The 27,800-nt window shown below is 33.4% G+C and overlaps 2 protein-coding genes across 3 annotated transcripts in view; one reads left to right on the forward strand and one right to left on the reverse strand.

The window, feature by feature from the left end:
- LOC134718979 (transcription factor 4-like) overlaps window positions 1-4,404 on the reverse strand; it is an 80,450-nt gene extending 76,046 nt beyond the window's left edge. Inside the window, exons 1-2 of one of the 2 annotated variants that reach the window (XM_063581864.1) lie at window positions 4,063-4,404; window positions 515-602 (exon numbers count right to left, since the gene is read on the reverse strand). In XM_063581864.1, coding sequence (XP_063437934.1) covers window positions 515-602; window positions 4,063-4,124 — 150 coding nt within the window. In that variant the 5' untranslated portion in view covers window positions 4,125-4,404. The remainder of the gene's footprint in view (window positions 1-514; window positions 603-4,062) is intronic. The other variant, XM_063581865.1, reaches the window with a different exon arrangement.
- Window positions 4,405-17,747: 13,343 nt separating this feature from the next.
- On the forward strand, window positions 17,748-27,780 carry LOC134719754 (uncharacterized). Its single transcript, XM_063582714.1, has 9 exons — window positions 17,748-17,889; window positions 19,084-19,201; window positions 19,630-19,683; window positions 20,423-20,502; window positions 21,007-21,172; window positions 23,148-23,230; window positions 24,481-24,670; window positions 25,743-25,825; window positions 27,371-27,780. Exons 3-9 carry the CDS (start codon window positions 19,637-19,639, stop codon window positions 27,553-27,555), a joined length of 834 nt encoding a protein of 277 aa, XP_063438784.1. The 5' UTR covers window positions 17,748-17,889; window positions 19,084-19,201; window positions 19,630-19,636; the 3' UTR covers window positions 27,556-27,780.
- Window positions 27,781-27,800: the final 20 nt, after the last annotated feature.

Genomic DNA, 27,800 nt, shown 5'->3' on the forward strand with positions numbered 1-27,800 from the left:
ATTTCTACAGGCCCGAGAAGAATTTTACAAGACTGGGCTGCCAGGCCTATGCATGGTTATCAAGCATGAAGACTGCATGTATCTTTGTTGTACTTACATGCACTTTAGAATCTTAATTTTCTCTTGTAAAAATTTGACAAGTACCTTTTGGGAATGCAATTAACAGTTATAATACAATGTACAGAAATACATGTAGTTCCCAAGAATAGATTCAGAGTTTGAAAAGTGTTCAATACAACATGAACAATACTTAATAAATATGTTTGTATTTTTGTGTTTATTGTTGTCTTTTCTTTCAGTAATTCAGTAATTAATGTTATGTATCATTTTCAATGGTATTTTCAAACAGTTCTGAATAATCAGATATTCATGTTACATTGTATGTTTCATTTTCAATGGTATTTTCAAACAGTTCTGAATTAACAGTAATTCATGTTATGTATCATTTTCAATGGTATTTACAGACAGTTAGTACATTAATTTCAAAGTGAGTTCAATGTTGTTTTTTACTTACTGCACTGAAATCTAATAAGTCATTTAGTTCTTTATCAGAATGAACATTCATCCGGTCACCAAATGTTGGTCCCATTCCATGCATAAATCTGCAAAAAAAAAAATATCAATAACTTATTTATCCATGCGTTCACCAACATTTGGTACCATTGCATACATAAATCTGAAACAGTGTACCAGTCTGCACCGTTAACCACTAGTCCAATGCCCCAGACTAGTAAAATTTGGTTAGGACTAGTAAGTTTTCATAAAACTTTGTTTGGCCCAATAAGAAAAATGTCAGAATATTGGTCTTTGGACTAGTAGTTGAAAAAGTTTTTGGAGCAGACTGGTGTACAAGGAATTTAAAAATTATTTTACCAGAATAGACGTTCATCAAGACCATCCATCCTGTTTTATAGCATGCATAAATCTCTAAATCATATAAAATTTTACACAAGACTATCCATACGCGACACATGCATGATACCGGTAAGTACATCACTATAATTGCTGACCTTCATCTTACAGTGGGGTCTTCAACACGGAGCATAAAACAAACAATTAATTTACTGCAAGTTTCAGATGGCCAACTAGCACCCGTTTCAGTGGAATTCTTCGCAAAATGATTCTAATTTCAGATGGAATTTGTAAGCTGTACCACCACCAGTACGGAACATAAATGTACATGTCAAAATAGAACATACATAAAATATGATACATGTTTGAAACAAAATAGTTCCTAGGCAAAGGTGCAAATGTTTCTGTTATGTGCATTGTCTTAGAGGAGTTGAAGTGCTTTTTTATTCATGGTGATCTTTTGTGTACTGTCAAATAAATGATGCAGTAGATGTATGGGTTTTGTTCATTGTTCAGTGCGACACATATTTGTTAATTTCTGTGTCATTTGGTCTCTTGTGGAGGTCGAAAGTTCGTCTCTCATTCGTAATCATACCACATCCTCTTACTTTACATTTTGGTAATTCCAGTCCATTTTTATCCTAATTATGTTAAATTGAGTAGTATTATCAGATTATATTCTGTGCAAACTGGTGGTTTTTGCAATCCACATGTTCATGACAAAATAAAGCAAGGAAATTACATCAAAAATAGTATCGCTATAGAATGCCAATGTTGATGCATCAAGATTTGAAAATGACGAGTCCAGTACTCTTCTTAGTGAGAACCCTGAAAATGCAGCATTTTGCCACAAAACATGCATGTAAGACAGACTATTAATTTTTACATGTATTATGTAGAAATACATGAAAATAAAATTTCTCCTTAGCTCCCCAGGGAATCTACTGACCTTTCGCTAATCCAAACAGAGGCTGAGTGGCCAAGTCTAGATATGTAAAGGTCAAGGTTATACTGCCAACAAGGACAAGAGAACTTAAAATTATGACAAGCTCTAAATCATCCCCTTGTTTTAAGACAATTTGTAAATAAACTAAAACAGACCTGACAAACATATCTGACACTGACACCAAATCAATTAGGAGCTACAAGTGTGGTGACAAACACGGGGAGATGTCACATAGGGTATTGACTTGGGTTGTGGTGGAAACCAAAAATCAGGTTATCTAATTTTTTTTCAAATAGTTTACAGAACAAGATGGATCTCTGCATATATATTTTACATGTCAATAGAAATGATGTTTGTGTTTTAAGAAATGGAACTAGGACTTTAGTCATAGGACAGGCATCTAGGTCAGAGAATGCTGAAAAAGAGGTTTTAGAAATGAACAAAATTTAACAACCATCAAAACATTTTATATCTTATATCAGCTGTGACCTTGTAATATAAGAACAGGTAATTCCCCTAAAATGTTTCTTAAACATTGGAATTAAAAAAAAAACATGTTTCATGTAATTGAATTGCATGCATTTACATGCATTTATCTTTTTATTAGGACAACCTTTGAGTAAGGATCTCTTTTATTTTGTAAATTTTGAAAGAGTGAATTCGAAATGCACAGTAACTCAACAAATCTAATTTACATGTACATATAACTGATAAGGTGTATGGCTATGTGTATCAGCAGTTTGAAGAGTGTTTCGCTCAATCCAGATCCATAAATTATCTCCCTTTTAAAATTTGAAGTTAAATTTTTGTTTCTCCCTTATTATTAGAAAGAAAAATCTAATATCTAACAGAGAGTCAGAAATACATAATGATATAAATAAAGAAGTAATACTAAGTATTGCTGCTAAAAATAATTAAGAAATGATTTTATTATTTTGTGAAATTTTATTTCGACAAAATTTATGCAGTATGAAATTTTGTAAACAGAGGGGCCTACATGTATTTTAAATATTTTAAAGTTGAAACTATTTTTTTATTTATAATTATGAAGGAAAACGTCAGAAACTGGAATATGTGAGAAGGGAACAATTCAATTGCAAGCTGAAATCTAGCAACCAAAGATCTTGAATTTATCAAAACTGGTCAACATAGTCTTCAACAGAGTTCTTGAAAAGTATAGTTGTCAGAATGTATTGCCCATCAAAAATTGGAATTTGGCATTAGAAAAAGAATTGAACAGCAGATTTTCTACAAGAACCAACAACAGCAAAAGGTTTTGACAAATATCTCTACACTGACATACATGTAATACAAGTTTCTACACAATACGAGCTTGAGAGTAGAAGAGTTAAACATCTATTCCCCTTTAATGGAACTGCAAAATTTCACACAAACATATTTTATTGTTTCAAGGTCTCATGTGAGCAGGACATGTCTGAAAGAGATAAAAATTTAAATTCTGACTTTGGATAATCGTTGACCTTAGAAGATTTCGAACAGTCATGACCAGACAGTAGCGATTGCATTTGGATTAAATAATGTCTGGTCAATAATATTCCAAATTCAAGTAAAAATAAAGCCGTAAACATTGGTTCTTCATGTAGGTTCTCATGGTTTCATTGACAATATTTCGACTAAGAGTATGTAGACATATTAAAAATAACAAAAATAATACATAGTAAAAATAAATAAATAGTGAATTTAAATTGCATGTCCTTCTAAAACAAATGCTGCATTAAATATTGATACAGTAAAAAAAACATGAACAGTTGTTTAGCATTGATTATATAAGGGGTGCCGTGTGTTTCTCAATGGTAGGACCATCTGTTCTGTAAAATATGGTCTTTCCCACGAGCAACAGTTGGAACAATTACAGCTGGTCATTACATGAACGACAAAGTCGGAGAGATCGGATGTGTATTTATTTACTATATTCATTTTCATTTTAAGGAATAGTTCCTGAAATTTGATGTGTAATATCTATTGACCAGCATCTCCAACAATCTTAGTGACGGTCATCTGATCGGAATGTATTAATTTGATTCATCAATATTTTTTTTCGTGCATGGTATCGGATTTCAAAAAAGTTTAGGATATTTCACCAAAGAAATGGATGCATTTATTTGTCAAGTGTGGATCTGACTTACTGTCATTGAAAACACATTGAGATCTTGAGATTTACACGTCTACAAATTAAGGAACGTATCGGAATATGGCGACAGTTCTTACCAAAAATAGGGGGGTTCATGTCCACGCTGCCTTACCTTTGTGGGCGACGGTTTTGCCAACCGCCCTGGCGATCTTCCAACCCGTCAGAATTTATCATGCTTGAAACTCTACCCTACGAGTAGGGATTCCAATTTTTAACTTCCAATGAGTTATAAGGACTTTTCATGCACTTGAAATTAACCTTATCCTTAATTTTCTGACATTGTTCGATATTTTCTTTGTCGTGACGGCGTACCGAAGTTGATATTCCTACGCGGAGCGGCTGACATTTGAAATCGCTTTGTTTACCATTTATTTGATTATTGAGTTGAAATCAAGCGACTGCATTGATTGAATTAAAATATAAACTTTTCAGTTTTTTACATTTTGAATACAATAATGTTGATATATTAATGTCTTGTTTTCACAGGAAGGAGAAACATTTTTGGATCGCGGACTAAAATTAAAGAGAGTCGTGAAGTGACCAATGTTTTCATCCAAGTTGCAATATACAACAAGGTTTCAAAAGGGAATTTTTATCAAATAATTATTTTTTAAACTATGTTAACATTTTTATTTTGTAAAACTACAATAAATCAAATACAAAATATAAACAACCTTACCGAAAAGTCATCTCTTTTCACCAAATTTACAGCTCTATTTTGTTGTTTTCAAATGGCACACTTATTACCCCATGTAGGTTTCCTCTCAACCGATCGTTATGAATGGGGTCAACGTGCACGCTTGAATGAAATAGTTTCGGAAACGAATTGATGATCACATCGAAGGTGTGAAAATCTTCGTTAATCTTGTATAAGCAGATTAAAAGGGATTGAGTTTATATATACACGGAAATACAATGTGAAAGTGTTTGGGTATATTTGTTACCCTTTCAATTTAATATTTTAGTCCTTCTTTCATCTTTAGATTGTTTTAATACTGAATTATTTTATTATTAAGTTATTTATAATAATTCTCAATATAGATACTATTTTACCAGTCATTTTTATATTGCTAATAATTTATAGAATACTTACCAACGTTAAAAAAAGGAAAGAAACTTCAAAGTTAAAAAGCATGAAACATAATTTAAAATTTTAAGGAGGCTTGAGGGTATAAAAATTTCAAAAAAAAATCGAACATTTGTTTTTCATTACAAATTTTATTCATTTCCTTTTGTAGTTGTTACTTTTATCATATGGTACAAAATCATTCAAAACAATCAATTCGTGTTGGCTCCAGATGACTTTCAAAATGTATACATCATTGAAAAAGTTCCAAATTATCTTCCCTTTAGGAAAAATGCCATTTTTGGGCTCTAAAATTGAAATATCTTTTTCAACTCATCGGTGACCTATCTTTTTTAATATAATTTCCATATAAGCTGTACTTAAACTAAATTATTGTAAAATTTTAGCGATTTCTGTATTAAATTTCTTTTTTTTATTTCGATATTACCTTTATTTCTCCTATTACTTCAACAGAAAAAAAACACCTTTACAAAAATGTATGCTTCTTTCGAAGGCAGATTGTGAGCGCAAATGAAAGGTGACCCCACTTTTTTATTTTATTTTTCTATTAACTATAAAATAAAGTTCATTTATATAAAAATATAGAGAATCCTATATAAATGATTTAGACCCGCGAACCCCCTTAAAAAAACAACAGAATTAAGCAATCGGATGTGGTTAGTTTAAACATATTTATTTATAGTGGATTGGGAAATAAGTTTTACAACTTATATTAATCCCTTTCCACTTTGCGGGTGCGAGTGCTGCCTTGTAGCGGCATTAGCCTACTCTTTTTCGAAATCTACAAGGGTGTCTTTAACGTGCACGAGATATGGCTCTCTCTTAACACGGGTCAGCCATTTATCGTCCCCGTCCGACGGACTATCATCGTTTCCTCAAGACAATACTCGCAAATGGTGTCAAGGGAGAGCCGAAAATTGAGTTCCTGAAATTTTCATCCCAAACGGGAATCGAACCAGGAAACTTTGTGTTAGTAGTCCGATGCGCTAACCACTACACCACGGGATGTGGTGTATACTGCGATGGTCTAGTCGAATATTTTTGACGATTGATTATTCCTTTATTCTTCAAGTTTATATAGTATCATGAAACTAAATAGATAATAGAAATAAGCAAATATTTGTGAAAATATTTCATGTAATTTCATTATTTATAAATTTGAATATTTGTAAAACAACTATATGTATAAAACATCAGACCGTGAATGCTGTTAAAATATTACCAAAGCAGTTCAGTTAAGTTTAGCTCTGAGACATAATAATGCCTCTAAATTCCCTTTCATAGCCCAGAGCAATCGAACAAGCTAGGGTATAAATGTCATAGTACCTTAATGGTGATGATACCAAATAAGAACCGACAATTTACAATTTTATAGGTGGATTTAAAAATACCATGAGTGTGTGAACAATTTTGTTGATTATTTATGAAATCCCTGAGACATGACTTGAGCTGACACCCTCTTGGGCAGTCAGCGGACCCCTTCTGCTAATTTCTTGATCCATCGCTGTGTTAGGTTTGAGTCAAAGCTCCGCGTTGAAGGTCGTATACTTTGATGATGATGGAAGTTTTTAACAACCTTGACTGGCTAAACAGCCCTTGCACAGTCGGTCGTACTTAGACAACAAATTGTTAACTTTTTATACATTGCAACTTGGAGCTAAATCTAAATGAATACGTAGGACCAGTATATGGCACGGCAATGGCAACGGGAAAGAGGCGCTGGAAAATTACTAGTACAACGTTGTGAGAGCAACCGAAGTCTTAAATAGATATAGGAAGATGTGGTGTGAGTGCCAATGAGACAATTCTCCATCCAAATAACAATTAAAAAAGTAAACCATTATAGGTTAAAGTACGGCCTTCAACACGGAGCCTTGGCTCACACCGAACAACAAGCTATAAAGGGCCCCAAAATTACTAGTGTAAAACCATTCAAACGGGAAAACCAACGGTCTAATCTATATAAACAAAACGAGAAACGAGAAACACGTATATATTACATGAACAAACGACAACTACTGTACATCAGATTCCTGACTTAGGACAGGTGCAAACATTTGCAGCGGGATTAAACGTTTTAATGGATCTCTCTAAAGCTCTCATTTGATTTAGCACACACGAGATTGTCTGGTAGTCTATTCCAATCGGGTATTGTTCATTAAAAACAAAGAATGAGTGTTTGTTTTGATCGTATTTGCAGGTGGAATTTTGAAGCACCGGCTGTTGTTTTAGCAAATTTGTCTACAATGTTTTTTTTTGTTTTAAAGTCACTAAATGGTGTTTTAAATTTATTTAACTGTCGTTTTGATCTCTTTTTGACTAATACTGAGCCTTGTAGACTAGTACAGCTGGTAACAACTCTCCGGCCACCTTGTAAAGAAAAGTGAGTCTACCATAACGACGTCTGTTTTCCAATGTTATAAGGTTTACTTCATTCGTTAGTCGCCGTATACTTCCTTCCTCTATGTATAATCCTCACAGATGAAACACACTACTTGTATCTGAACATCTTCGAGTACGTTAATGTCCTTGATTAAGTAAGGGTACCAAACTATGAACGCGTATTCTAAACGTGATCGGATAAATCCTATGTTGTCTGCTCTATGGTCGGGCTGTTGTCTCTATGACAGATTCCCCATTTCCATTCTCAATTTTATATACGCCTGTTTCGATCATGCAATCCTTTGGACAATGCATGGCGGGGGTTTCGTCGCAAGAAGCCTGGAGTGGAATTGGCCTTCTTTACGGTTTTAGCGATGTATCAATGGCGCTCATACCATCTTTGTATTGAAATGGCATTGCCATGTTCTTATTGATATCGCATTGCCAAATTTATATTGATATCACATTGCCATGTTCCTATTGATATCACATTGCCATGTTCCTATTGATATCACAGTGCCATGTTCTCATTGATATCGCATTGGCATGTTTGTGTTGATATCGCATTGGCATGTTTGTGTTGATATCGCATTGACATGTTTGACAAAGATCTTTTGACTGCATGCGTTGGATGTAAACATCCAAAGACACTTCCATGCGCTAGGAATTGGGACGTTAAATCCAATGCCTCATGTAGGGAGATGACCACACTCAACATGGAAACCTCGTTACAACTCTTCGAAGGGTTTGTCGTTTCTGTTTTTACGGCACATTCCTGTCCCCTTAAAATAGCCTTCATTTTTGTGGTTTTTAATGAGTTTACATGCAGAATAGAGAATACTGGACAAACACTTAAGAAAATAAGGCAAACAAGTAACAAAAAGAGAATGAAGAAGTTAAAGAAAAACTGTTCTCATGCATAACTCTGAGTACAAAACTTGCGCTCCGAAATCAAATCCAGTATTTGATTGGTTGAATTAATTCCAAGTTTGAGAAGGCCAAATGTGAATACTAGAAAACAAATGATCTGAAAGAGTACTTACAATAAGTATCTCTACTGTGTTATGCATCAGGATAAACACATTTGGCTGTTCTATACTCTTTAAAATAGTATTCGCCATAGATTGAGATAATTACTTAACTTTTGTTTCGTAAAATAAAATAACATACATAGGTAATGCTTTGTTTTAGGAAGAGACTCATCATACTTCGTAATCTAACCACTGTTGATTCAAACAAAAGTTGCACCATCAAGATGCTAGATGTATATTTGCACTAGTATTTGTTGTACGTTTGGAGGATGTGTTTTTTTAAAATCCAAATGAAATTCATATGGAAACCAGATGTGCCCCCTTTGCCTACATATTTGTTCCTTTATTCTCATGATACAGAACTCATTGAATGAGGACCAAGAAGAAAAGGAGCGGAAGTTATCCTTTAAATTAACGTTTCACTATATTCACTGAAAAATATTATTTACTCTGTTCTGTTGGGTCCATCTATCTCGGCGACTGACTTGAAATAAAGGTTAAACACATAATCAGATAAGCCTGCTTCTTATAACTTGACTTACTTCTGTAGAAGAAGAAGAAGATGCTTTATTTCCATAAAATGGGCTCACAAGGAGCATAATATAATATCATTGTAATATTATTCTATATAAATTGATAATCATGCTCGGTTGAGAACTCATAACCTAAAAAAAGATTTCAATTCCAACTTCATTTCTAGCAATATTCAAACATTTTGCGGACACCATTTATTTTTGGTTGACTGTTTTGGCACATTCATGTCACCACATGGTTGTAGGGATATATTCCAATTATCTTAACCACAATCCCGACTCCTCTTCTTTTGTGATTTTACCGAGTGAAACTCATCACTGTATTTTTAATTGCAATGAAAACACGACGGGTGCCACATGTAGATAGGAACTGCTTAATCTTCTAAATGACCTTACATCACTTCAGTTTTTTGACGAGTTTGCATTGCCTCATCTTCAGTTTTCGGTGTATTGACTTGTATTCCATCTTTTGTTGACGAATTTGGTGATGTCTAAATATTTCATAAATAAAGATTCAGTAAAGAACACGCCCAGTTTTGGTTGGGTCCGTGTTAGTCAGTTTTTACTTGTTGCTGCTCACAAGGAAGCTATTAAACCAAGTGTTGGAGTTGAGATCATCCCTTCGTAAATTTTATAGACGCCATCACGAGTTGGTTGACCGTTATGGAAAAACCGTTTTACAGATGATATCGGATATGTTCTTTACGTCGTAACTACAATCCCCTTTCCTTTCATGAATGTGACCTACCGTATAAAACTATTAACCGGATTTGTTATAACATGAGCAACACGACGGGTGACACATGTGGCGCAGGATCTGCTTACTCTTCCAGAGCTTCTGAGTTCAACCCCAGTTTTTAGTGGGGTTCGTGTTGCTTATTCTTTAGTTGTATATGTTGTGTCATTTGTTCAATTGTTTGTCTGTTTTCACTTTTAGCCATGGCGTTGTCAGTTTATTTTTGATTTATGAGTTTGACTGTCCCAATGGTATCTTTCGTCCCTCTTTTTAGTTTCCCATGTTGTGTGTTTTGAATATTGTTGCTTGTCATTTGGTCGTTTTCATTTTTTTCATCGACTTATCGGGTTGTTGTCTCTTTGACACATTCATCATTTCAATTCTCAATTCTATATATTAATTATAAGCTTTGTCCCCAATATCACTCTTCTTGGCTGAATAACATACTTTATGTTTAAACTGTTGTTTGAACATCATCTATAACTAATTTGTAAGATCGATTAATTAATAAAAAAATTAAAACGGTTCTTTAAAGTTTTCTTCCATTTCTTTGCTGCATGTGGAAATTAAGTTTCAATGTTATTTTTGAAATTGCATAAAACATGAATTTTCTTGTGCGTCGTTCATTACGTTGCTGCACGAAACTCACTTAAAAGTACAACAACTGATATACGAATTCACTTTCTGTGTTAATTTGTCTATCGGTTAACAGCTTGTGTATCATTTCTTTCTTCTGAGAACCATGCCTTCGGTCACGTTTTAATGCATAGAAAAATTCACACCACCAGATGACGTAGCCGGATTTCATGTGAACTATTACTTATTATATGTTGTGAAAATATTTGACACTAGTCTTATTCGTGTTTTAGCAGGAGTAGCTGACGGTGTATGTCACTAGGTTAAATGGAGGAACTGTTTACCTTCCAAAAGGTCGATACTTTTTTTTATTGTATTGGTATTGGGTTCGCGGTGCTGAAACTGTATCTGTATGTGTATTCTTTTGAAAGAGGGGCGACAGATACCAGAGGCACATGCAAACTCATAGATGGAATATAAACTGACAACGCCGTGTATTAAAAACAAAAAAAGACAAACAATAGAGTACACAAAACACAAAATAAACAACTAAAGACGTAGCATCACGAACCCCACCAAAACTTGGGTTGATCTCAGCTGTTCCGAAAGGGTAAGCAGAGTCAAGGCTCCGGTGTTGAAGGCCATACTTTGGCCTATTTATAATGGTTTACTTTTTACCAAATGTGACTTGGATGGAGAGTTTTCTCATTGGCACTCATACCACATTTTCTATTATATACTTAATATATACGAAAAATGGAAAATATATATTTCGAAAAAGTAAGACATCAAAACAACTAGATATGTAACAATAAGGTGTTTATTTTACATATGTTATAAAATCGTGTTGAACTGTCTTACATCTGTCATTTCGGGGCCTTTTACACTAGAACGGTATATATGTGGTCAGTTAATTTCATACACTAGACTTTTTGGTATTGGTTTTGTTTATTGTTGAAGGTCTTTCTTGTGACATATAGTCAGTGTTAACTTGGGACTCTGGTGGAGATCTGTCTCATGAGCAAACATACCAAATCTTTTTATTTTTCTATCAATTTTTTCATCAGTCTCCTACATGCATTTTGTCATCCAACTAGTCAAATATGCGGATGGTTAACTGTGATGGTTAACTGTTAAACCAATTCAACACGTTAAAGTGTTTGATCATTAACTTTCCTTTCAAATGAAGAAACTAAACATAAGGTATAACTCTCTAAGTAAAAGACAGAAGATACAATTGACGGACAATATTCAAATGCTGAAAATTGAAGCTTAAAATGATTCAGCGCAGAACAATTTTACCGATCTTTACCATATGATGGATACATTGATGCAAATCAACTTCATTTGCAGTGACGGGTCTAGACATTTACATAAGTGCACGGGTGCCCACTGACTGCCTCAAAGAGGGCCCGATCAGGTCATGGTTCAGTAATTCCCTATATATAAATCACCAAAATTTTTCCAAAAAAGGGGGGCTCTAAATCCGCTTCTGCCTTGTCTAATACTGACATTGTAGTGGCGTGGGATTTTTTGTCTTGTACTGAAATTGTAGTGACGAAAGATTTTGTAATTGACCTCTTCATAAAACCGAGTTGCGTGTTATCGGTTGACCATCAAGTTCAGTTTTAAAAATTAAGAAAGATTTCCAAGTAGACAGTTATGGTGATAGAATACACAAAGAGGGATAACTCAATTTCAAAATTTTGAAAGTACAACAAATATTCATATTATTTTTGCGCCATAAAGATAAAATGACAAATGCAAATTTTAACAAATCTATGTTAATACATAAAAGTCACAGTTTCTGAATTCTACAGTTAACATTCCGAAGTGTTATGAACGTTTAAATAAACGGAGCAATAAATTGCATACATATACTTCTGTGAACTTAAGATATAAAATAAAACTCTGTGATTATTATATTATTTTCAAATTCTATATTTTCTAAACAGAATGACAAGATGTGTATTTTAATCTTCTATTCAGTCAATTAACTCATTATGTGAGCAAATCATATTGCGATACCGCACTCATAATTATTGTGAGTTATTCTTGTGTTTGTTTTGTATCTGTATATATATTGCTTTGAATAGAATTAGTTTTTATTTGTTGTGTTATAAATAATGTTTTATAATTAAAAGAAAATGAATGGATCGAAACCATCACTTAACCATTCAAGTTTTAGTTGTCTGTGCTTTGTTTTGATTGTGAACTGATAAATACTAGTTTTGAATTTTCAAGTATAAAATTGAGGTATAAAGTATTTAAATTCCATTTAGGTTTTCTATCTTTTTCTTTTTGGAAGTATTGTTGTGGATTCTTCAAGATCGAAGAATATAAGTAACATAAAATCACAGGGAATATACAAGTTTCATAATGATTTCAGATTTATATTTAACTTTATAAGACCAGTTTTTGCTTATAGCAACACAATTTAAATGAGGAGCTGGACTGGGGTGATTATATTCTTTGTCTTTCAATTTTCTGTGCATTTTTTTCTTTCTTCGTTTTTTCCCCAACAATCTCGAATCTGTATATTTTAGCATCTGATTATCTTTTCAGTATTTTTTTTAAAAACGATTTTCTTCAATCTTTATTTGGAAAAACATGTCACTGAAACGCTAAAAATATGTAGAACGCAGAAATAATAGGGGAAAAGGTGTTTATGGGGTTTACAAAATAGTAACAACAAGAATTTGTCCAAAGTACACGAAAGCCCCACTCGCACTATCATTTTCCATGTTCAATGGACCGTGAAAATGGGTAAAAAATATAATTAGGCATTAATATTAGAAAGATCATATCATAGGGAACATGTGTACTAAGTTTCAAGTTGATTGGACTTCAGCTTCATCAAAAAATAACTTTACCAAAAACTTTAACCTGAAACTCGCGCTTTCATTTTCTATGTTCATTGGACCGTGTAATTGGGGTCAAAAGTTTAATTTGGCTTTAAAATTAGAAACATCATATCATATGGAACATGTGTACTAAGTTTCAAGTTAATTGGACTTCAGCTTCATCAAAAACTACCTTGACCAAAAACTTTAACTTGAAACGGGACAGACGGACGCACAGATCAGAAAACATAATGCCCCTCTACTATCGTAGGTGGGGCATAAAAATATAGAGAATAGTGGATAACAAAATAAATAATGACTATAGAATAGTGCGCGTGAAGAGAATCGGTTTCACAAGCATACCTTTTAAAGAAACTATAAAATGAAAGGACATTATGACATTGCCTTAAAAGTTTAAATTTCATTTTTTTTTTATTTTAGCATGTAAAACATGTAAAATGAGTAAATCCTGTCTTTAATTTGTTGAAAATTTATTTACGCAGCATAAAATTGAGAGTGGAAATGGGGAATGTGTCAAAAAGACTACAACCCGACCAACAACTGTTCAAAGAGCACAACTTCGTTTAGTGAGATCTCAACCCTCCTATAAACCTCTAGCCAATGTAGAAAAAACACACATCAATACGCAAAGCAAAACTCAGTATAAAAAAAAGTCCGAGTCCAATGTCAGAACATGTAAAAAGAAAAACTAAGCAAAATTACAACGAAACAAAAATTCACAAGGGACTACTAGCAGTTACAAAGTTTGACGATTGATTGACAATTTTTGGTGATAAATGCGACTTTCAACACAGTGTCTACATATGTGGAGATAGCCGTCTCCTGTCACTCTTTCCATACACATTTTTCTTTCAGTGTCAAGCAAATAAAGCTAAACTATTTTGTCAAGTATTAAAACAATGCATATACTTGTTATCATCCAACAATGTTCGATGTAATCTTTATACACTTTTGATAAAATTTTATCTAACCGGAAGTTGAAATCTGTTTACAATCACAATTAGAGGTAAGCTCGGAATGTTTTAAACTTCACTTCTCGCTTTTTATGATAGGGGCGAAAGATACCAGAAGAACACTCAAACTAGCAAGTCGAAAACAAACGACTTTGCTAAATAACGAAAAAGATTATCAAACAAACAAGAGGATACCGCTGAAAACACAAAAAAAGCCTAAGCGACACGGACCCCACCAAAACTTGGGAAGATTATAGGTGCTTCGAAAGGACACATGCATTCATTTACAGTTCATTGATTTTATTCTATTTCTTACGATTTCTAAGTTTGATCATGGAGCTAGTACCATCTCAGATCCGGACATCCTAGCATTTCCTTTTTTCAGAGGGTGATGCGAACAGGAACCCTCTAGATTTTTCATCTATTTGAAGGTGATAACTGATTATTTATATTGCCGGTTATTTTTTAACCAGAGGTTATAGTATGTTTAAAATCTGAATCGAGATATTGTATAGTGTCTAAACAATATTAAAAGAGTAAAATTACTATATTCAACTGGTAACGATATATATCAGTTAAATTAATTTTCATTGAAGTCTATGGAAAATCTAGAGGATTCTTATTCGCATCACCTCTCAACATTATTTACATAACACAAATTCTAATCATTGATTGGTCAGTTACATGTTGTGATGTCACTGCAAACTAACAAATACAAATATATACAAAACTGCATATGTATATGCTTCAAAGTATAAAACAAGTAGAAGTAACTAAGATCCTTCATAAGTTTATGAGATTGGGTTTTCTTTCTCATATTTTCTAAACTCAATAATGAAGTACCATCGTAACCCACAAGCAAAAACTAGTATTACAAGTATGCACAACACTGTTTATGTATTAAATGACAGAACCAGTAGCAGTACCTAAGATCCTTTATAACAGTCTGTGAGATTGGGTTTTCTTTCTTTTCTCCTTTTTTCTTTAATTAATAATGGAATATTTTGGACGTCCGATCTCATACCCCACTAACTGAATTGTTCACACTACTGTATTATAACACCTAAGTTCTATAACAGTTCTTTGATTGATATTTCCTTCATATGCTTTTTCGAGGTCTAGTCATGGGTTATCATCTTGCATGAGCACCCCTTTACCAATGACTAAAGTAGAAATTGTAAAATTGCTTTGTGTGTTTTTTTGCTGTTGTGCATGAACTTAATTTGTTTCATGGATGAAAATCCTTTGTTTTTCTATTACGATAGGTTTTTTATACTTTATATTTCAGAACTAGTTCTTGTGCTAGAAAACATTCGGCAAGAAACTACTGAACCATATCATGATCATAAGAAAAACAACAATCTTGTTGATCCTGTCTGTCTGCTTTGATAAGGCTTTAACAGAATGTATGTTTAAAAAACTTAAAAAAAATAATAGATAATATAAATGGCAAAATTATAAAGAACAGAGAAAATGGCAATAATATTTAAAGAATTTACAGAAATGAAGAACCCCTATTAAGATCATCTTAAATGCCAGTTTAAGCTAAATTATGTGAACATTTCATTTCATTAATTATGACAGTAAATGTATCTTGTTATATTTGCAATTTGATCTTATTTGGCAGGCCCCTTTCCTTTTACCAACAACATATACCATAACTTCTTTTCGCTTTTTTTTTTATTTAAAAAAAATTGAAAACATGTTCAGAAACTCACAATTTGTAAAAAGTAAACCAATATAGGTGAAACTACGGCCTTCAACACGGAGCTTTGGCTCAAACCGAACAGCAAGCTATACATAAAGGGCGCAACAATGACTGGTGTAAAACTGGCAATTCAAATAGGAAAAACAAAAGTCTAATCTCAGATATAAAAACAAGAAACGAGAAACACTTATGAATCAAATCAACAAACGACAACCACTGAACACTAGGTCCCTGACTTAATACTGGCACAAACAAATGCAGCGGGCTTTTGAAAACGTTTTTACAGGCACCAACCTTTACCCTAAACTGAACCAGTAGTATAACAATACAAGATAGAAAGACACATTATAAAATACCAATTGAAATAGCCTAACTCGATCATGCCTGTTAGTCTATTTCTTCTGCAACAGGTCAAATGGCCAAATCTACCAATCAGCAAGGCAAACATAAAAACACAAATAAAATAATGCCTTTATCTAGTTTGACGCCATTTTGTATACATTGAAATATTCTTGTTCGATTATGTTATCAAGAAAACAACACACTGATATAGAATGTTTTTATGATGAACCAAATGAATGACATTTTCTTTTTAATTTCTGGATTTAAAAAAAACCAGTCAAAGTAGATTTTTCTGACACCACAAAAATCATACCAGCAAGCGAAAACAAATAAAATCAAAAACCAAATTTGAATTAATTGTTAAATGGGTGTTTCTAATTGCTGAATAATCTTTCTTTTCCAAAACGAGGACTGTAACAGCTTGCAGGTATGTGTATTGGTCATTGCAGAAGGCCTCACAGTGACTTGTAATTGTAAACATCTTGTTCTTTGCTCTTTATTTACAGTTGTGTTATTAGGCAATCATACCATGTCTTCTTTGTTTTTAATTTGAAAATGTTGGTTTGAACATTTGTAGGTTAGTTATTAACCCCGTATGAAATATACACAGTCTTTACGCGTTTGCTTTCAACAAATCATATTCCTAGACATGTATAGGAGATACGATAATGCTTCATACAGGAATATCTTTAAATTTCCAATGGTATATCATTTTAACATTACTAAAATTTCCTTATTTTAGCATGTGGAGACTTTATCGTTAGAATAAAGTCAATTATGAATTCTAATATTGAATCAATAGAAAACTATGCATTGGGCCTCGAAGCCACATTTGTGGCAAAAGACACACATGATGTCACCTTCAAATGTCGAAGGGATTTCTTATTACAAGGACCAGACCAAGCAAGATGTTTTCCGAATGGAAGTTGGAGTCGAGAAATTCCTAGATGTTTGGAACAATGTACAAACTTGGTCACTATTCAGAACATCAAGGCAAGTACAAAACGTATTGATTTAATATAAAACAGAATTATAATTAAATGTGCTATGATTGCCAATGAGACAAAAAGCAGCCAGATACAGGATATGGATCATATGTTGCCGTAAGCTTCTATGTTTGGAACAATGTTATTACTTACATTGAGAACATTCAGGCAAGTACAAAACGTCTATCTTTTAATAAACAAATTAAAAAAAATGAATGCTTCTTTTTGTAATTTCATTGGGTTGTAAAAGCGTTGACCGAAGCGCTTCATTATAAAAATTTGCGCACGCTCAAGGCTAATATAACCCTATAAAATGACAAAAAGAAGCATCCCATACTTATAATTACATTTTATTTAGCTAGGATCATGAAAACACGATTTTTATTTAATTTTTAGTTAATTTACATGTGCACTTTATTGTGGGACCTCGTGTCATCACGAATGATAAATTGCATTGTGTAATGAAGTTGATTAAAGAATAAAGCGAGATTGCAGTAAGCCAATCAGAATAACGTATTAAAATGAAACATACATCTAATGTAATTATTATGTAATAAAACATATTGAGTTTTTTGGGGCTTAAGGTGTCTACTACAAAAAGGACAATCAACTCAACGGTTGAACTTTCCTGTAGACTCCCGAAATATGAGTTTAAAGGACCGAAGAAACTTTACTGTAAACATGGTGGATGGCGGTCCGATAAAGATAAACTGTATAGTACAGACTATCCTAGTTGCAAAGGTGAGCATATATATTTACTGACACCGTGGCGGATCCGGGTGGGGGTGGGGGTGGGGGGTGGGTGGAGGGTTCCGGGGGTTGGAACCCCTCCTTTTTTCGACGATTAATGCGTTTGAATGGGAGCATACAGTTGAAACCCCCCTTTTTTAAAATGGCGGAATCCGCCCCTGCTGACTGTAGCTTTTCGGCACAGTGTCAAACATTTCAAGCATATATTGGACAATAACATGTTAATAATTTGTAGTAGACAGAGAAATTTAGCCAGAGTCGTAACCAGCTATTTCACAAGGTTATTATATCCCGAGATTTTATTATGACTACGAACCACCAATTTTTTTCTCTTACTCCTACATATTGCATTATTGACAGAGACACACGCATAAATTTTTTACAGTATAATTGTTTGACCCGATTTTGGGTCGCCCATTGATTTTCCTACTTGATAATAGTAAAATTCATAGAACAATAAACACTCAATTCTTATTTGCCGCGTTAAAATGACTATATTTGGTGTACAGGGCACTTTTTTTTTTATAAAAGATGCAATACTGCACTAAGTGCATGTTTTTGGAGTCTTTCTTAACTTGGATTTTTTTTATCGAGACCACACCAGGATCAGCGATGCAGTGGGTTGTGCATGTGTGGACGACGCTTGTTTAAAAGTACTAGAAGTGTTAAAACAGCGTTGATTTTTTTTTTATTAATACCATTATAGTTTGAAAAAAATTAAAACCGGTTCACAAACGACTGTCATACAAATGAGAGGTTTAGCTAGCTATAAAAACATATTAAATCCACCATAAGAAAATGCCTGTGCTGAGTCAGGAATATGACAGTTGTTGTTCATTCGCTTGATGTGTTTAAGATTTTGATTTTGTCATCTGATTAGGGCCTTTCCGTTTTGAATTTTACTCGGAGTCTAGTATTTTTGTGATTTTACTTTTTACCGGTTACCGATACTGCAGATGTAAAAATTAATACAACTAAAAAAAGTATGTATACCGGCACCTTTTTACAGAATTAGAGTGCACACGAGTTGTTCGAACTGTTTGAGTAAACCTTTGAACCTGTGCAGACACGTGAAGTAGGGTCAAAACTAATTATACAAATTTGAAAGCTTCCTCAGAACACGTAGATATGTTCCTTGTTGTTCCAACAAGATTTTGATTTTTCTGACATGTATTTTTCCTATAGTAAAGCCTTCTTATACAAGTTGGAAGGTTTACCTCATCGTTGCCGGATGTGTTGCTGGTGCCATTTTGATTTTGATTATTTTCCTGGCAGTTTGCATATGGACAAGGAGAAAGCATGGGTGAGTTTTGGTCATATAAAAAAGGTACTGTTATTGGCATGAAAAAAAAAGAAAAGACGATTAAATGGAAAATAAATTCACATTTATAACTACATAGAACATTTATGAGCCCTGAGGCCCCTTTGATCGTGTGGCATGTTCCGGAAGGGTCAGCAGATCAAAATCCACTTTTGGCATCTGTCATGTTGCACATGCATGGTAAGTGCAAACTCTTTGATGATTCATATTCGATTTTTTTTTATTAAATGATAGAAAAAAAAACATCTAAAATTAAACTGTTTTCACATAAATTCGTTATCTGTTGCCATTTTTCTAGACATATTGATTTAGTAAGAATAATGAGCAGTTTTTATATTTTGTTTGAAATAAAATAAAATATTAAAAAATACCACGAGTCGAGAATTGATAATAAGTGATTTTCTTTTTAGGAAGGACATGGACGGCGAAGTTAAGGCTCATCCTGAATTACTGAAATCATTGTTGTAAGTTCACTTATTATATTCAAAAGTAAAATCACAAAAATACTGAACTCAGAGGAAAATCAATTAGGAAAGTCCATAATCACATGGCAAAATCAAATAACAAAACGCATCAAAAACGAATGGACAAAAACTGTCATATTCCTGACTTGGTACAGACATTTTCAAATGTAGAAAATGGTGGATTAAACCTGGTTCTATAGCGCTAACCGTCTCACTTTAATAACAGTCTCAAACGTGTTGTTTTACATTTATAAATTTTAAAACATAATGATGTAGATAGGGATTTACAGAATAGAGTATAATCGGAAAAAAATATACATTAAAGAAAAAAAATATACATTAAAGAAAAAAAATATACATAAAAGAAAAAAAATATACATTACAGAATGATGAGGTTTAAAATATACACAATAGAGAAAGATACACATACAGCATAAAATTGCACAAAAAGTTGCGGAAAAGACTATAGAAATTAAGTGCCCCCACTAAAACCCTCATATATGTATTTTGTTAGAATTTACTATTCGGTTAAGTAATTTATAATCAAGATAGGTAAATTCCTCATCCGTGTTGTATTCTTTGATTAATTTGATATGTAACTAAAGAGGCCAATGCCATGCATTTTAAACGAATAATAATATGGTCATGATGATCAGAATAACTTATGTATAATTTCATTCTTATTGAAATGTCAAGATGAAGCGAGCGGTCTTATCCATTTTAATGATTGAAATTGCAGTTGTGTCAAAGTTTGGAGTGCTGATCGTGAAAAGAGAAAAGTAATAGTTACAGGAGATTATAAATCTCTAAGAAACTCAGGTATTGAATAATAATTGATATAAAGTATTTTAACAAATACTCATTAAAGAAAAGATGCAAAATTAGTATCTTGCATTTCGTTGGATATTTGACTCTTCTCCAATTGTTTTACATTTTGTCAGCGGTCATTCCTAATCATTATACATATCCTTATTTTGTTTGCTTGTGTTAAATGTTTAACTTGAAATGAAAAACTGATGAGCAAAATATCTTGTTATATCTATAAAGCTCTTTAAAATATAGAATACATTGCGATTCAATTAATTAACTTTCAATGGTATATATTTAAACGCAGTTTATAAAAAATATCGACGAATAATACTAGCAACAAAATTTGAAAAAAAAATCAAGAAAACTATTAAAACATAACGAATGCATTGCTTTAAAAACACTACAATGAAAAATGATTTATATCTCAATTAAAAAAAACAAGATTTGTTTCTATACAAATCCTTGGTTATATATAAGTTTCGTATATTTATTTGGTGTCAATGTACATTTTAGTATGTCTAGAATTTAATATCAATGGTCGATTAGTTTTGGAAGAAGATGGCACTGAAATTGAAAACGACGAATCTTTATTAAGATATAAAGACAAAACTTTGATGGTTTTACCAAAGAATGAACAGTGGAAAAATTCCAGATCGCGCCAATACAACTCCTCTCGAAGGTAGGACTAGTTTGAAAAGTATAAAGTTTTCTATGTAACAGCAATTTTGATTGGACGATGTGATAAGCATTGAGGTGGAAAATCCACGATTTGCATGCCGAAGTATTTTAGGCAATCAGACACAAGGACAAGCCTATGATAGAAAAATTGAAATAATGTCATGCCAACAGACCATGTATGCTATTACAAAGGGCATTCGATCCCACGGTCATTTTTAAAAGAAAATGTGCATGCGAGTATTTCTCTGTACTGAATGATCTTGAATTTATTAGTACTGTAATCCTGTCATAAAATGGTGGCATTTTAGTGTTATATTTAACATTGCCATAAAAGTGCGAGGTTTGATTAGCCACAAAACCAAGTTCAGTCCACCATTTTTCTTAAAATGTCCTGTACCAAAGTCATGAAATTGGATTGTGCCTGATATTCATATGATGAAGAAATAATCTTTCAATCAGTTTAATTGAGGTCTGGATCTTGCATGTCAGTTAACTGCTAGTTGTCTGTTGTTATTTATGTATTTTTGTCTTTTTATGTATTTATACCACCGCTTTAAAAAAGGGGGGTATACTGTTTTACCTCTGTGTGTCGGTCCGTCAGTCTGTCCGTCCGTCCGTCAGTCCGTCAGTCCGTCAGTCAGTCCGTCCCATGAAACTTTCGTCACATTTTTCTCAGGAACTACACATCCACCCTTTCTGTAATTTGGTATCAACATTTATATATGTCAGCCATACCGTGTGATGCGTTTTCAGATTCATCATTCATCGACTTCCTGTTTACCGAACACTTGTATGATTTTACACATGATAGCCAAGTTGAAAATTTTCGTCACATTTTTCTCAGGAACTACAATACAAGGATTTCTGAAATTTGGTTTCAGGGTTTATCTAAGTCAGCTATACCGTGTGATGCGTTTTCAGATTGATCACTTGACAACTTCCTGTTTACCGAACACTTGTATGATTTTACACTTGATAGCCAAGTTGAAAATGTTCGTCACATTTTTCTCAGGAACTACAATACAAGGATTTCTGAAATTTGGTTTCAGGATTTATACCGTGTAATGCGTTTTCAGATTCATCACTCTCCAACTTCCTGTTTACCGAACACTTGCATATTTTTACACTATTAATATTATCCACTTGCGGCGGGGGTATCATCAGTGAGCAGTAGCTCACAGTTTCGCTTGTTTCTTTTGTTACATCTTCTGACATAGGACCCAGACTTCTCTTGAAATGAATTTTAAGGTGCGTATTGTTATGGTTTACTTTTCTACATTAGCTAGAGGAATAGGGGGAGGATTGAGATCTCACAAACATGTTTAACCCCGCCGCAATTTTGCGCCTGTCCCAAGTCAGGAGACTCTGGCCTTGGTTAGTCTTGTATGATTTTTGATTTTAGTTTCTTGTGTATAATTCGGAGTTTAGTATGACGTCCATTATCACTGTACTAGTATACATACTTTTAAGGGGCCAGCTGAAGGACGCCTACGGGTACGGGAGTTTCTAGCTATATAAAAGACCCATTGGTGGCCTTCGGCTGTTGTCTGCTTTATGGTCGGGTTGTTGTCGCTTTGATACATTCCCGATTTCCTTTCTCAATTTTAGTTGTTATTTTATAGTTCGTTTCTGTGTGTGTTGCATTGTCATTAGTTTTGTTGTTTTACTTCAGTGTTTTTGTTGTTTCCCTCGGTTTTAGTTTTCAAACCTGATTTGTTTTGCCTCAATCGATTTATGATTTTCGAACAGCGGTATAATTCATACTTTTGTTGCCTTTATTAGAAAATTTCACCTAGCATGCATTACTAGTATATTCTGAAATTAAATCTGAACTGGCGAATAAGGGAAAAAGTCTTCATTACCATGATCATGTAAGTTGCAACACTTAAATTTTTTAGGTTCTAAATGTAGGTTTGGTTATATAAAGAATTATAGATGACTAGTATATTACAATAACAGATTTTTGTTCTTTTCAGTGCTGCATTCCACGTGTTTAGCAATGATAGACAGAAATCTGTTATGATTTTGTGTTTCTCATTGGAAGATTTAGGTGAACAAGGTATAAATAGCATTATTTAAAATACAAATAAAAGAGTTTACTTTGTATACGGAGTGGATCAAGACTCAGATTGCATAAATAATTCGGAGCTTGTTTATATAAAGACAATACCTGTTTAGCGTCTTCAAATATTAGCTGTATTTGTAACAGGTGTAATGTGAGATTCAGTGAGCTATTACACCTGTTTCGAGCCGAATACAAATACAGCTGATATTTCAAGACACTAAACAGTTATTGTCTTAGTTCTGCAATTAATATTGAACATTTCCCCATCCCAATCATTGAATTTGTTTTTGATACACATAGACATGCATTAAGATCACCTAAACGTGGACTGCAATGTGAACTGTGGTGTAAACAGTAATTTGTCATAACCGTTCGCGCGCGACAGAAGCAGGATATATACGGTATTAGCATACGTATAACACTTGGTGTTATCTCTACATCTGTATAAGTATGATAGAAAGGTCGATTGCAGGATTGCACATAAGAAGAAATAAGTAAATATGGTATGAGTGCTAATGAAACAACTCTCCATTAAAGTCACAATGTGTAAAACGTAAATCGTGAATTAAAGGTTTAGGTACGGCCGTCAACATGAAACATGGCTTACACCGACCAGAAAACTAAACAAGGCCCCAAAAATGCAAAAATTACTAATATTAAACTTCGAGTAAAACCATGCAAACAGGAAAACCAACGACCTAATCCGTATAAAAAAGCGAAAAACGAGAAACACTTATGAACCACGTCAACAAACGACAACCACTTATCATGAAGTTCCTTATTAGGACAGGTGCAAAACAAATGCAGCGGGGTTAAACGTTATAATAGGTACCAACCTTCACTCTTACCTGAAACAATAGTGTACGACATGACAATATACATTCTAATGCAACAACCTTTGTAACGTTCATTTTGATTGGATAACGTCACTTTCTTACATGGCATCAATTGACAATTGATGCTATGGGACGTACGCGCAAGCGCAGATGGCATATGACAGATTTTAAATACATGTTTTAACGTTGTTTTCTTCAAATAAGGGTTGGAATGTATAAAAAATTTAGGAAGACAACCATAATCTGATAGATGCATTGTTACCAAATTGCGAGTTGTTTTCATTTATATAATCTTTTTTGAACTTTCTAGTATTATTTTTTTTATACATCTTTATCAATGAGAATTATTTGTTTACAAAGTTATTCTTATTCTGATCATTTTAGTTCTATTGTTTTTCTTTTCCACAGCATTACATATGCTTGGGTATAAACCGCATCAAATCTGTCTTGAAACCGACGGAACTAATCTAGAATCTGAACGTGACCTTAAGGCTTTTACCGGACATCGTCTGATGGCGGTAAAAAACGGAAGCACGTGGACAGTACCCCAAGATGGCGATTTTCAACATAGTTCGCACTATTCAGCAAACCAAGAAAGGTATGGATATACATATAACGTGGATGTAAGCAACTTAAAGTCATCGAATGGCATCTAACAGTGAGCAATTCCATTAGTTAAGCTATAAAAGGCTATGACGTGAAAAAAGTTAAATAAATCAAAGGACGTATTGTTGATATAACAAAACAATGACAATAAACAGAAACAAACGACAACCAGTAAATTACAGGCTCATGCAAAATGTGAAGTTATTAATACACCTAATCAGGAATCTGATATTCAGTTGTTGTCGATGTGCATGGTTTAAAAGTGTTTCTCGTTTGCCGTTTATATTTTGATTCGACCGTTGGTTTTCCCGTTTGAATGGTTATACACTAGTAATTTTTGGGGTCCTTTATAGCTTGCTGTTCGACCTGAGACAATGCTCCCTGTTAAATTGCTACTTGAGTTGTCTCATTGGCACTCATACCACATCTTACTATATATATGTATGTGAGCACTAAACACTCCCATAACATGGGCTAGTGGGGTAACATCACAGCATAAGATTAAACTGTTACGAGTTCAGTTGGATATTCGCCTTTTAAGGACTATATGGTAATCTGATTGTTCTTACACCAAAACGAAAATTATATCATTTAGTCATTGGTTGAATTTCCTTTGTTTAGTACGTTTTAAACCAATCACAACGTTTACGTTTTGGTGCACGCCTTTGAAACTATTACCCAAAATGCTTTGGATCTAACTCATTTGAAGAACAAAACACAACTAAGATAATTTATTTTATTTGCCGCTTTCCATTTTTGGTACAATTATTTTGCAAACTTGAATAATCCTGGAACGTTTTGCATGAAATTTGCAGCATATGTTTGAAACAAAAAGTAAAATTGAGGAGGATGAAACAATCGAGACAAAGAAAAAAAACACAAAAAAACTCAAGTTGAAAAATAACTGACATTATCATGAAATACATAACATACATAACTAACGATTGAACAGCTACAGTATGGGTATTCGAGATCCGATCAACAAAATTTACTTCCTTTTGACTTTAGTTATTAAATTTGTGATTTTTCGCAGAACGGTTATATTTTTTCCCTTACTTTTAAAGGCATATGTTTGTTGTGCGGTCTCTCGATGGACGAAAAAGAAAAGAAATATTTGCCAGTAATGTTGTTGGACTCCATTTTGCAGGTAAGCTTACTTTTAACCAAATTATTAACGCGGGTATTTTTTGGCATTTAGCCCTTTCTTGCAATTGACCACTTCGCGATTTTCAAATTCGCTTGATGTATTTAAATAAAGGAAGTTTTACTTATTCGCGTTACCTTTCTACTCGCAAATATAAGATGGTTTACAGTACTACTGGGTGATCGATTTTTATTATAAGGCATGCAAAATCGCTGAGGAATTTTTGAAAACAAAAAACAAACCTTCAGACACGCGAATCAATGAATGTGTTTGTAGATAAATGTTTTTGTGTTCTGTTAAATTGTTTCTTTTAAAATTGTTACACGATGATGTCTGCTGTACCCATATTTTGACTATTTTATTTTTTATGTCTGTTTAGTTCACGCATCATTGTAAATATAGCGGAATTTGGTGAGACTGTCATCAAAGTGAGAGGGTTAGCGCTATAAAACCAGGTTTAAAACACCATTTGTTACATTTGAAAATGTCTGTACCAAGTCAGGAATATGACAGTTCTTGTCCATTCGTTTTTGATGTGTTTTTTATTTGATATTGCCATGTGATTATTGACTTTCCGATTAGATTTTCCTCTAAGTTCAGTATTTTTGTGATTTTACTTTTTTCTAGGTACTAGTAAGTAAATCTACGTAACTAAATTTTACCGATATTCAAACCTCATATTAAATAGTTTCAGAAAATGGAAATCACGGATTTTAATGACTAAAGCACACACGTAAAGAATCAGATTGGCTTGCTTAAAGTATGTAATATGCGATTATCCCTTTCCGGCAATAAAACACTTGCTATAGTGAGACGTCAATTTTACTTGTGCGGAATGTATTAATAGGCAGCCATGTCGGAAATAGGTAATACGGTCGGGTTAGTCTGTCAGTCTCGAAATGGGAAACCGGAAATTCGGCATCCTATTTATATCGAATACCACACACCCAGACTCTGTACGTGTACCTTTCAAGTTAAGAACCTTTGCGATAACTCTGTAGTGTGTAAGTGGCTTAGGTCAAGCCAAAAATACTACCCCTATTCAACACATCCTCATTTTACAGTGCCCATTCAATATTTCATAAAGGTTGGAACCTTCATATTGTATATGCATAAAATGTTTGGCAATAAATTATTCTGCACCTTGTTTTAACCATAAATCTGTGTTCTGTAAGCCACAATCACGATTGTGTCTGGTAACTGAAATTCGTAATTTAGTCATTTTTATTTAATAAAATTGAGAATGGAAATGGGGAATGTGTCAAAGAGACAACAACCCGACCAAATGAAAAAAAACCACAACAGCAGAAGGTCACCAACAGGTCTTCAATGTAGCGAGAAATTCCCGCACCCGGAGGCGTCCTTCAGCTGGCCCCTAAACAAATATATACTAGTTCAGTGATAATGAACGCCATACTAATTTCCAAATTGTACACAAGAAACTAAAAATAAAATAATACAAGACTAACAAAGGCCAGAGGCTCCTGACTTGGGACAGGCGCAAAAATGCGGCGGGGTTACTTAATGCTTATTTTCTTCTCATTTTAGCTGCAACTGCTCTTAAATTACAGTCACCAGTAGAAGTTACAACAAATAATGGGGTGTTGATTTCTGATGATGCAACGCTATCACAACACGTGCATGAAGTACTAACAGTAACGGAAGTACGCAAGAGTCGTAAATTACTCTTACAAAACGACACACCACGTTCCTCAAGTGTGTACAGTGCATAATTATAGGAAAAATAATTAACATTACATTTATTTTAAATATTCATATTAACATTACATTTATGTGAAATATCCATATAAACATTACATTTACTAGTATTATAAATATCCATATCAACATAAGTTATAAGAAATATTGATGTTAGCATTACATTTTACATTTATTAGAAATATTCACATTAACATTAACTAATTGTATTAACATTACATTAAATGGATATATTTTGATTTCTATTACATTCTCTGGA

This window comes from Mytilus trossulus, chromosome 5, assembly GCF_036588685.1.
Source record: "Mytilus trossulus isolate FHL-02 chromosome 5, PNRI_Mtr1.1.1.hap1, whole genome shotgun sequence".
In the NCBI taxonomy this organism is placed as follows: domain Eukaryota; kingdom Metazoa; phylum Mollusca; class Bivalvia; order Mytilida; family Mytilidae; genus Mytilus; species Mytilus trossulus.

Bases quoted from the DNA above. Each gene is read 5' to 3' on its own strand.
- LOC134719754 (XM_063582714.1), top strand. From the start codon at position 19,637: ATGGACGGCGAAGTTAAGGCTCATCCTGAATTACTGAAATCATTGTT. The intron at 20,503-21,006 runs GTATTGAATAAT...TGTACATTTTAG, and splicing joins TAAATCTCTAAGAAACTCAG to TATGTCTAGAATTTAATATC. The intron at 24,671-25,742 runs GTATGGATATAC...TTACTTTTAAAG, and splicing joins TATTCAGCAAACCAAGAAAG to GCATATGTTTGTTGTGCGGT.